The sequence below is a fragment of the Ranitomeya variabilis genome, chromosome 4 (genome assembly GCF_051348905.1).
Source record: "Ranitomeya variabilis isolate aRanVar5 chromosome 4, aRanVar5.hap1, whole genome shotgun sequence".
NCBI lineage: Eukaryota > Metazoa > Chordata > Amphibia > Anura > Dendrobatidae > Ranitomeya > Ranitomeya variabilis.
The window spans coordinates 645,651,298-645,661,908 of NC_135235.1; the positions used below are offsets into that span (position 1 = coordinate 645,651,298).

The 10,611-nt window shown below is 43.7% G+C and overlaps 1 protein-coding gene across 1 annotated transcript; it reads right to left on the reverse strand.

The window, feature by feature from the left end:
* Positions 1–297: 297 nt before the first annotated feature.
* LOC143767400 (uncharacterized) lies at positions 298–8,983 on the reverse strand. The gene is made up of 7 exons (XM_077255712.1): positions 8,928–8,983; positions 7,464–7,613; positions 7,155–7,334; positions 6,948–7,071; positions 6,767–6,864; positions 6,478–6,568; positions 298–2,259 (listed from the first exon to the last, which is right to left on the reverse strand). Exons 2-7 carry the CDS (start codon positions 7,539–7,541, stop codon positions 1,415–1,417), a joined length of 1,416 nt encoding a protein of 471 aa, XP_077111827.1. The 5' UTR covers positions 7,542–7,613; positions 8,928–8,983; the 3' UTR covers positions 298–1,414.
* Positions 8,984–10,611: the final 1,628 nt, after the last annotated feature.

A 10,611-nucleotide genomic window follows, 5' to 3' on the forward strand; every position in this document is an offset into this window, starting at 1 on the left:
TTGCCGAGTTGCTATAAAAACTGTATGCAAGTGTACCTTGAAGAATTGATCTTTTGATGCTGTTTCGAAGACAACGGGAGGACACCAAATATTGATGTGATTAAGATTTCTTTTCTCTTGACTTTGCATTTTGTTAATTGATTAAACATAAACCACTAACACTTCTAATTTTGGAAGCTTCTTACTCTGCAGAATATTTCAACACCTGCCTAAAACTTTTGAACATTACTGTATATAGATATAAAGCATCTTGAACACATGGAAGATACAAAAATGTGTACATTGGATTGTATTTGCTTTTCGAAAACAGATATTTATTGGTATTGTATACATTTCCGTTCCATCACTTGATGCCCTATATTACTTTCCATTTCTTTTGCAATGTTTGACTTTACTTTGACTTTAGTGGTTCTGTTGGTGAATTGTCAATAAAAAGAACATGGCTACTTCCATGAGTGATTCATCTGACCTTTGAGAAAATGTGATTTGTGTCATGATTCCACTGCCTAGAGTGACTGGGACTCGGTGATGGAAAGCTCTGTCATCCTAAGTAGTGAGGAGCGAGTATACTCGCTACTCGGGTTTCCCCGAGCGTGCTCGGGTGGTCTCCGAGTATTTTGGCGTGCTCGGAGATTTAGTTTTCATCGTCGCAGCTGCATGATTTGCGGCTGCTAGACAGGCTGAATACACGTAGGAATTCCCTAACAAACAGGCAACCCCCACATGTATTCAGCCTGTTTAGCAGCCGCAAATCAAGCAGCTGCGGCGACGAAAACAAAATCTCCGAGCACGCAAAAATACTCGGTGACCACCCGAGGATGCTCGGGGAAACCCGAGTAATGAGTATACTCGCTCATCCCTAATCCTAACCTGTGCTGGGGCATGCTGAACTGTCAGTGCTTTGATTGACAGCTCGGTTGACCTGAGACTAGGAGGTGCAGAGATTCCCACAGGTGCTCCCTGTTCTTGATAATTGCCCTGCTATTTAAGTGAGCTGTCTGGACCAGATCACTGCCAGTCAAAAGCTTATTCTAAGCTTGTGCTCTCTGGTGTGTGTTCACCTGTAACCTGTGCTGCAAGTTCTAATCTTCTGCTACCGACCTTTGCACCATGTTCTGACTACCCGTTTGTTATTGCCCCTTTGTTTATCCGCTATTTCTCTGGTATTCAGACCCTTGCATGTGACCTGACTTACGACTTCGCATTTTCCTTTGGTTTACTACGTGCTCTTTTAGTATTGACCCCGGAACCTCTGACTTCGCAGACTCACAGCCTGTCTGTGGGTTATGACTAATGTCACAATTTGTGTGTAAAATGTTCTGGAGATGGAATAGCTTCCTATCTACAGTACATGAGTTCTCTGATGTGCAACAAGATTGGCTTTCTTCGTAAAATGATTACTATGTTCTGTACATCAAAATGTTTTTTCCCCTGTGTGAGTTCTCTGATGTGAGCGGAGATGTGATCTCCTATAAAAACATTTCCCACATTCTGCACATGAAAATGGTTTCACCCCTGTGTGAATTATCTGATGTGAGCGAAGATGGGATCTATCATAAAAACATTTCCCACATTCTGGACATGAAAATGGTTTCTCCCCTGTGTGAATTCTCTGATGTTTAACAAGATCTCCTTTCTGTGTAAAACACTTCTCACATTCAGAACATGAAAATGGCTTCTCCCCTGTGTGAACTCTCTGATGTTTTACAAAATTTCCCTTCTGTGTAAAACATTTCCCACATTCGGAACATGAAAATGGCTTCTTCCCTGTGTGAATTCTCTTATGTATAACCAGGTGTGATTTGTTTCTAAAACATCTTTCACATTCTGGACATGAAAATGGTTTCTCCCCTGTGTGAGTTCTCTCATGTATAACAAGACTCGACTTATTTGTATAATTTTTCCCGCATTCTACACATGAATAAGTCTCCACTCCATTGTGACGTTTCTGATGCAAACGAAGATGTGATTTCTCATTAAAACATATCCCACGTTCTGGACATGAAAATGGTTTCTTCCCTGTATGAGTCCTTTGATGTTCAACATTCCTTCTGTTATTTTTATTAAGCTCTACAGTCTGTGATGAATCAGAAGACAGGACTTGTTGAAAAGGATCAGTTGAAAGCTTTTTGATGTGAAGACTTGGAGGTGGATCCGGGATAATGATATGTTCTTTATATGATTCTGGTATGACACCATGATAATCTGCTTTAAAATGTGAAAATAGCAGATGTTCTTCTGAGCTTCTGCTAAAGCCATCTGCCAAGAATAATATGGATTTTATTTTTCTTCAAGAACAAGCAATAATATTTTTTACGATATATATTTTTAAGCATTTCTATGGAAGCATTTCTATACATATAGTGGTAAAAATAAATTGATTATGAAAAACCTGACAACACAGTAGATGTCAAAGCAGGGACTAATAGATTATGATGTTTGGTAACCACATTGAGCTCTTTCAATGTTTCACTTCCCTGAAGCTTTTTCATAGAATTGAGAGAAGAGTAATAACGGCAGCACTCACCGATCTTCGCACACAGGTTCCTTTATTATGAAAAATTCTTCACGGCTCGGGGGTGTATATTTACATAGAACGTGGCAGCCGAACGACGGCCGTTTCGCGCCCTCCTGGCGCCAGGAGGGCGCGAAACGGCCGTCGTTCGGCTGCCACGTTCTATGTAAATATACACCCCCGAGCCGTGAAGAATTTTTCATAATAAAGGAACCTGTGTGCGAAGATCGGTGAGTGCTGCCGTTATTACTCTTCTCTCAACTATTCAAGATTGTTATTTCTTCGGCTCCAGCAGCCGACATCTGTGGGTTGATTGCGGTTCTATGGACTGAAGGGTTCACGGTCTGTGGCAGCAGTAGTGCGGTCAGCTGTTCACTACTACTATTTTTCATAGGATTGTTTCTTGGTGCCTGTCACCATCCTTTCCTACTAAAACGTCTAGTAAAGAACCATAAATATGACTGTAAATCAGTAATATTTAAGGGGTTTTCCACTACTAGGACATCCCCTTCTCATTCTCCATGTTTGCCTCCATTAAAATAAAAAAAAAAGCGAATACTTACCACCTATGCTGGCTTCATTCCTGCGGTGTTGGCACTCGCAGTCCCCACTCATGTGAGGTTCTCATGACACGTGAAGTCTGCACCCAATCAGTGTCAGCTTCACTGTCCCTGTCTTTAGACGTATAAGTAATCAAGAGCTGAAGCTGGGTGCTCACTTCCTCTTGATTATTTATACATCTAAAGGTGAAGACAGTGACGCCAGTAACGCATCATAACAACCTTGTATGAGCCCCAAGAATGGGAGTACTTCTGGAACAGCGCTGGCAAGGGACGTGAGTATAAGCTTTTTTATTTTAACAGGGCCAAACATGAGAAATGATAAGTGGTTGTCCAATTAGTGGACAATCCCTTTAATTGTCCATTGCATACAATCCATACCAGCCACATGCACTCTGGGTGGCACATGAGCCATGACTTGGAGTAAGTGCAGTGCTTTAGTAGAAGATACATTTTTGTATTTTATTTTAATTAAAGAGAGAAAGTTAAGTGTTTGTGGTTTGGTTTTAACCTGGTTGTTAACTGACTTGACTTCTTAATTCCCCCCTCTTTTGTCTTATCTAGCTGCAGCCAATCTTAAGAATGTGATTTCTCTTTTACCTACCTTACTGGGAGTTGATTTTGTGCTAGATTTTGACCCCAACTTGTATCTGACCTGCATCCCTCTGCTTAGCTCTCCACCTGCCTGACTTCTGTGCATGACCTGACTCCATCTGTGATCACTTCTTGCACATCAGTGTAAACTGCAAAAACACAGTGGTAAAGTTCTGGTTGGGAGGTATGTATCACCGAGAAGCCCAGCCTTGGTGTTGTTAAACCTGGAAGAGCAGTCTCCAGGTTTTAGGAATGACTGGAAAAGCTGAGAGGAACTGGTTGCTCTAATTTAAAAGGAAGTTCAGCTGCCTCTGTTATTGCCTGGGAATAGCTGTGGAAACACTTCTGGGACTTGTCTGTGAATGGAGGTGGAAATACCTCTTGTGTTGCTGTAGTCTGAAGCCAGAGTCTAAAGAATTGAGGACACTAATCTGGATGGGTGAGCCCACTCTAGTATTTGTTACCTAATTTGAACTGTTTATTTTATGTTATACTTTTGTGCCCAAAGGAGGTTGTTTCGTTTTTACATCCCACTCTTCGTAAAGGGCAGTTTTCAGGTCATTGATATTCTTGGGTACAGAATTACGAGCCTCTACACGTCGACTCAGCTGATCCCATAGGTGTTCTATGGGATTCAGGTCTAGCGAAAATGCAGGCCACTACATTTGAGTTACCCCAGTTTCCAATAGCTGTTCCCTAATGATGTGACCTCGATGAGCTGGAGCATTGTTGTCCATGAAGATGTAATTAAGCCTGTGTTGTTCATGCAGAGGAAAAAAGACTGGATTAATGAGGTTATTCAAGTAGCAGGGGCTTGTCAATGTACCATACACAGAGTGTAAGGCAGTTTTATATTGACTTTACACACCTGCCCACACTGTAACACCACCAAAGGCTTGTCTGGTGACAACATTAGCTGATGCATAGCGCTCTCCTTGACGTCTCCAAGATCACTGACGGCCATCATTTCTGCTCAGCATGAACCTACTTTCATCAATGAACAGCACTGAGGCCCACTGGTCCCGCAACCAGCGTAGATGCTTCCTGGCCCATGGAAGATGATGATGCCTGTGCCTAATGTTGTGGTCCAGTACCCCTTGCAGGTCATCTAGCATGCAGACCACGCTGTTGTAAAAGGTTTCAAATGGTCTGAAATGACACTTGGGTGCCTCTCACCTTCCTTAAATGTGCCTGGTGTTGTGTGGCATTCATCATCTCATTCCAAAGGGCATTGTTCCCAATGAAGCGGTCATCAGCATGGGATGTGGCCAAAGGGCATCCACTTATCTGCCTTTCTGTGACTTCCAGTCTCTATGTATTTCTGTTGCACCCTGCTGATGACACTGTGACACTCTAAGCTCAGTGGCCACTTCTGTCTGAGAACATCCCGCTTGAAGCCTAATAATGGCAAGATTCTGTTCATTAATTGTTGGGTGTTGTCTTGGCCTCATGATGTCAATGTGAACAGCATGATGTGGAGGACTGTTTATTACAAATTCTAATTGGACCCCAAAATGTATTGGTCAATTCATGGATCAAAAATCTGTTGCAAATTTTGCCATTAAGCTCCTTGTTAGAGAACAGCAAGTTGTGCAAAAAGTACTAAAACATTAGTAACATAGTAACATAGCTAGCTAGGCCGAAAAAAGACATTTGTCCATCCAGTTCAGCCTATATATAATAAATCCCCAGATCTACATCCTTCTAAAGAACCTAATAACTGTAAGATACAATATTGTTACGCTCCAGGAAGACATCCAGGCCTCTTGAACACCCTGACTGACTTCACCATCACCACCTCCTCAGGCAAGGAATTCCAGATTCTCACTGCTCTAACAGTAAAGAATCCTCTTCTATGTTGGCGGAAAAACCTTCTCTCCTCCAGACGCAGAGAATGTGACCGTCACCTTCCTTGGTATAAACAGATCCTCAGAGAGATATTTGTATTGGCCCCTTATATACTTATACATGGTTATTAGATCGCCCCTCAGTCGTCTTGTTTCTAGACTAAATAATCCTAATTTTGCTAATCTCTCTGGGTATTGTAGTTCCCCCATCCCCTTTATTAATTTTGTTCCCCTCCTTCGTACTCACTCTAGTTACATTATATCCTTCCTGAGCACAGGTGCACAAATAGTAACATTGAACAGTTAGACATGTGTATTCAAAAGTGTAGAGGCGTCGCATTAAGTTCACCTGAAAAGGTTAGAGTGCATTTTAGGTTCATACTGAGATTTTGCCTAACTTTTTGTTAGTAGTGTATGTGTGACCTGCTTTATTTTCCGGGGTGCGGTGATCAGTGCGGCAAACTCTGCAGTAACCGACACAGCATTAGGAAGTCGACATGACGGTTTGACAAGATGAAGGAGAAAAAGGTTGTAATCAGATGAGACGTCAACGGTAGTTACTAAATGTAAATAATTATTCTGTATAGTAGGACTTTATAGGGGTACGTTTACACAGACCGACCAGAAGCACAAAATGACCACCAATCAAAAACCAGTACCGATCGGTAGTCATTTACTGCGGTCTGTCTGTCTAAACATGCTATTAAAAGAGTGGTCTGAAACTAAATTTTATTTTCATCTGTTTAAGGTCATAATCTAATCTTTTTTCTAATATACTTTAATTAGACATCCTCTATCCGTCCCTCACTACGCTATCTAACTGCTTTATTTTTTTTCTACTACATCCTCTTTGATGATGCTTTGTTTGAGAATCCTAGTACATGCTGAAATTCTCAAATGAAGCCTTCTTAATGTCTCAAAAGAATCTGTGACTTCTCTGCACTTAGTGGTCCCTACTCACCAGGGTGGTTATCTGTAGGAATCTCCACTTTACACCACTCATCACCCCACACATATGTGTCTGTGGTATTAATATGGGTCAGATCTTCACCCTGAAACAAATATTGTAAAAGTCACAGACAGATGGAGAAGTCCCATCTATGATCAGCTCTAATCCTGCCATCTCCACCGTTCTCATTACACAAGTATAAAACATATAATACTGGAGAATAAAACAAGACTGAACACAAGACCTTCACAGCCATCTACACATCATAGGGGAGGTCTCATGACACCTTCTCCCCATGTACCTGATAATCCTGAGGAACATTGGGATTTTCTTCCTTAAAGTCTTGTGGAAGAAGATGACTGGGACATCTCTCTGGTGTTGTCCTCTCACTGGATAGAACTGGAGGAAACAACTACAGGGGTTGAATTCATTCTTTACATACAGATAATTATAGGCCATGTGTATTTAGTAATGTCTATTACCTGGTGATGTGAGGGGCTGAGGAACCTCCATCATAATGTCCTTGTACTGATCTTTGTGTCCTTCTAAATACTCCCACTCCTCCATGGAAAAATGGATTGTGACATCCTGACACCTTATAGGAACCTGACACATACAATGATACAGTCATCCCCCTGATCTCTCCATAGCATTACTGTATAATGTCCCAGCATTCCCAGCAGTGTCACCTCTCCTGTCAGCAGCTCAATCATCCTGTAGGCGAGTTCTAGGATCTTCTGGTCATTGATGTCCTCATGTATCAGGGCGTGAGGTGGAGGCCCCGTGATTGGGCTCAGGGGTCTTCCCCATCCCTCAGACACAGGGGCCTGACAGCGCTCACTAGAGGTCTTCTTCACTACTGTGTAATCCTGGTTATGGAGAGACTCATTAATAAACCTCACTACAGACATTCCCAGAGTCCTCACCTCTCCAGTTCTGTCCATCTGTTATTCCCACAGATAAGAATGATGTAATGTGACGTCATCAGAATCTCTCACCTCTCCAGTAAGCCGGAAGAGGATCTCTAGGGTGAGGTCTAATATCTTCTCCACCATCGTGTCCCTGTCCCTATCCATCCTCGATGGGTTAATCAGGAAAATACTGTTATATAGAAGATCTCCTCTGAGGGGCTCTTAAATTATCAGGACCTTAATGAAACAAAAAAAAAATCACACAAATCCTAACGGGAAACCTATGATGAAATATAACATTTAGATGTTGAATTCTCTTTTCTCGTATGGTCTAGAACATGAGTGGAATAGCTTACAAAGGCAACACCTCCATGATGCCAATTACTGGCTGTTGGTCACTACTTCGGACACTGATTTGCTGCTGGGATCACACGTTCATCTGGAGGCTGGCATAAAAGCCAAGCAGCGTTGTAATGGGAAAAATATGGAATGGTTAGTGTCAGCAAACTATTTTTATTATTTTACAGCATTCTGGGTATTTTTCTTCATATCTATTAATAAAAAATTTATTTTAGAACAACAGCGAGCAGTTTCTTTCTCAGAGTCGGAAGCAGAATACGCTGTTCATAGATTCATCTTCCATAATTTATGTCTCACCTCCCCTACATTTGCCACTCATCTGTCCTGCGCTCCTTAACCCCCCTCCCAGCTACATCTTGGGTCTCTTTAGTGCGTTGTACCAGGCCTGGTCATGGTCAGAAGATCGATCGCCGATCCAAACACACGGGAAGAAGGGGCACGAAGCTGCGGTGGCAGGAGAGGTGGTGCAAACCGATTCCCAAGACCAGGTGCATCGGTCACGTCAGTAATCTACGGCCGCTGGACGGAAGCCCCGAGAACCTCCTCGAATCTGATGACATCCGTGCCTCTTCTTTTCATTAGCTGTCCTGGCGTGATCCCATCGTTTCAGCAAATCCCAAGTTCTTGGTCAATTTTGAACAGAATGTTGCGGAGGGGGGGATGTTGTACCATGTGGGAGTCATGAAAAGGGAACGTACTGTATGTGACCTGTTTCCTATCTTTCAATGTTGCAAAGTATCTTCAGTAGACAAAAATACTGTGGGTTTTAGAATGTGGAAACTCAAGAATAGCTAAATAGTAAAGAGCGAGAATCATTCGAAATCGCCGACTTCGCAGAATTTTGCGACAAATAGATTTCTGGAATCTGAAGACTAGAAACAACTGACCATAAGAGCTTACACTCTACAGGAAACACTGACCACCATTATACAAGGTGTGATAATCCGCTAGAGGTCATTGCTGCAGGGCATTGTGGGAAGGCCCACCTAACACCCAACACTCAACAAAGCTCTCTAAATGCTTCAGTGATGGCAAGTTCTGTTTATGGCAAACTGAGAATCAAATTTCAAAATTTTCGAATTGGCGCAAAACAGCAAATAACAGGATATCAGCTCATCTCTGCTGTATAGACACAATACTGAAGGGGTTAATGTCCCCTACACCCAGTAATGGGGAATCTCCAGCACCTACCTCCACCTGCAGAGCCGCACACCACATATATGGCTGTTCTGTGCGCACAGGACCTGGGATGAGGTCACAGGAGGGGAGGAGTCAGGGGTCACATGATCAGGGGCCTCAGTGTATGCAGGACTCTGCTGTGCTGGTTGTCATGGTGCTGGATGAGGGGAAGTTTATGTGTGGGGTCAGGAGGGGTTTACAGGGTGGATGTAGCAGAGCCGTGTGTGTATGAGGTGTACGGAGCGGAGCCGTGTGTGTACGAGGTGTACGGAGCGGAGCCGCATGTGTACGAGGTGTACAGAGGGGAGCCGTGTGTGTACGAGGTGTACGGAGCGGAGCCGCATGTGTACGAGGTGTACAGAGGGGAGCCGTGTGTGTACGAGGTGTACGGAGCGGAGCCGTGTGTGTACGAGGTGTACGGAGCGGAGCCGTGTGTGTACGAGGTGTACGGAGCGGAGCCGTGTGTGTACGATGTGTACGGAGCGGAGCCATGGGTGTTCAAGGTGTACGCAGTGGAGCCTCCTGTGTACAAGGTGTACGGAGCGGAGCCGCCTGTGTATGAGGTGTACGGATCTGAGCTGCGTGTGTACGACATGTACAGAGCGGAGCCGCGTGTGTACGAAGTTTACGGTGCGGAGCCGTGTAAATATACACGAGTCAGCAAATCTCATCACAAGGTCTATTAGTTCTATTGTGACAAATACGGCAGTGGAGGAGGCTCATATGCTTCGTAATAGTGAGATCACAGACGTCCGTGCAAGCACCATGTGACACACATTACACAAGTCTGGAATGGTGGCTTGAAAAAAGGTGAAGAAGTCTCAACTTCAATATTGTCATAAGAAGGGTTGGCTCGAAACTGGGAAAAAAGTACGAAAAGTGGACAGTAGAAGACTGGAAAATAGGTGATTTGGAGCGGTGAGACGAAAGCCAGACACAGCTGATACAGGAACTAACACAGCAGGTTTGGACGTTAAGTACAGATTCATACACAGTGTGTTTTGGAAAGGTAACAGCAAGTTTCGGAGAAGAGACTACTAAAGACCACAGGTTCGGGGGAAGGTACTGATTCAGACACATCTGGTGTAGAAACAGGTACTGAATCAGACACAAAGAGAAATCCAGATTCTGAGACACCAGGTTCAGGGAAAGATCCAGACTTAGATATAAACAGTAGTGTTGAGCGATACCGTCCGATACTTGAAAGTATCGGTATCGGAAAATATCGGCCGATACCGGCAAAGTATCGGATCCAATCCGATACCGATACCCGATACCAATACAAGTCAATGGGACTCAAGTATCGCACGGTATTCCTGATGGTTCCCAGGGTCTGAAGGAGAGGAAACTCTCCTTCAGACCCTGGGATCCATATAAATGTGTAAAATAAAGAATTAAAATAAAAAATATTGCTATACTCACCTGTCCGACGCAGCCTGGACCTCAGCGAGGGAACCGGCAGCGTTGTTTGTTTAAAATTCGCGCTTTTACTTGGTTACGTGAAGTCCCGGCTTGTGATTGGTCAGGGCGGCCATGTTGCCGGGACGCGGACCAATCACAGCAAGCCGTGACGAAATTACGTCACGGCTTGCTGTGATTGGTCCGCGTCCCGGCAACATGGCCGCCATTAACCAATCACAAGCCGTGACGTCACGGGAGGCTGGACACGCGCGCTTTTTAAAATACAATGATTATC

What these genes read in the sequence shown, in the direction of transcription:
- LOC143767400 (XM_077255712.1), bottom strand. Translation starts at nt 7,541, where the DNA reads ATGGATAGGGACAGGGACACGATGGTGGAGAAGATATTAGACCTCACC. An exon ending in ATGTTCCTCAGGATTATCAG is followed by an intron (nt 6,569 to 6,766) that starts GTACATGGGGAG and finishes TATTTGTTTCAG; the next exon opens with GGTGAAGATCTGACCCATAT. An exon ending in TCCTACAGATAACCACCCTG is followed by an intron (nt 2,260 to 6,477) that starts GTGAGTAGGGAC and finishes TATTCTTGGCAG; the next exon opens with ATGGCTTTAGCAGAAGCTCA.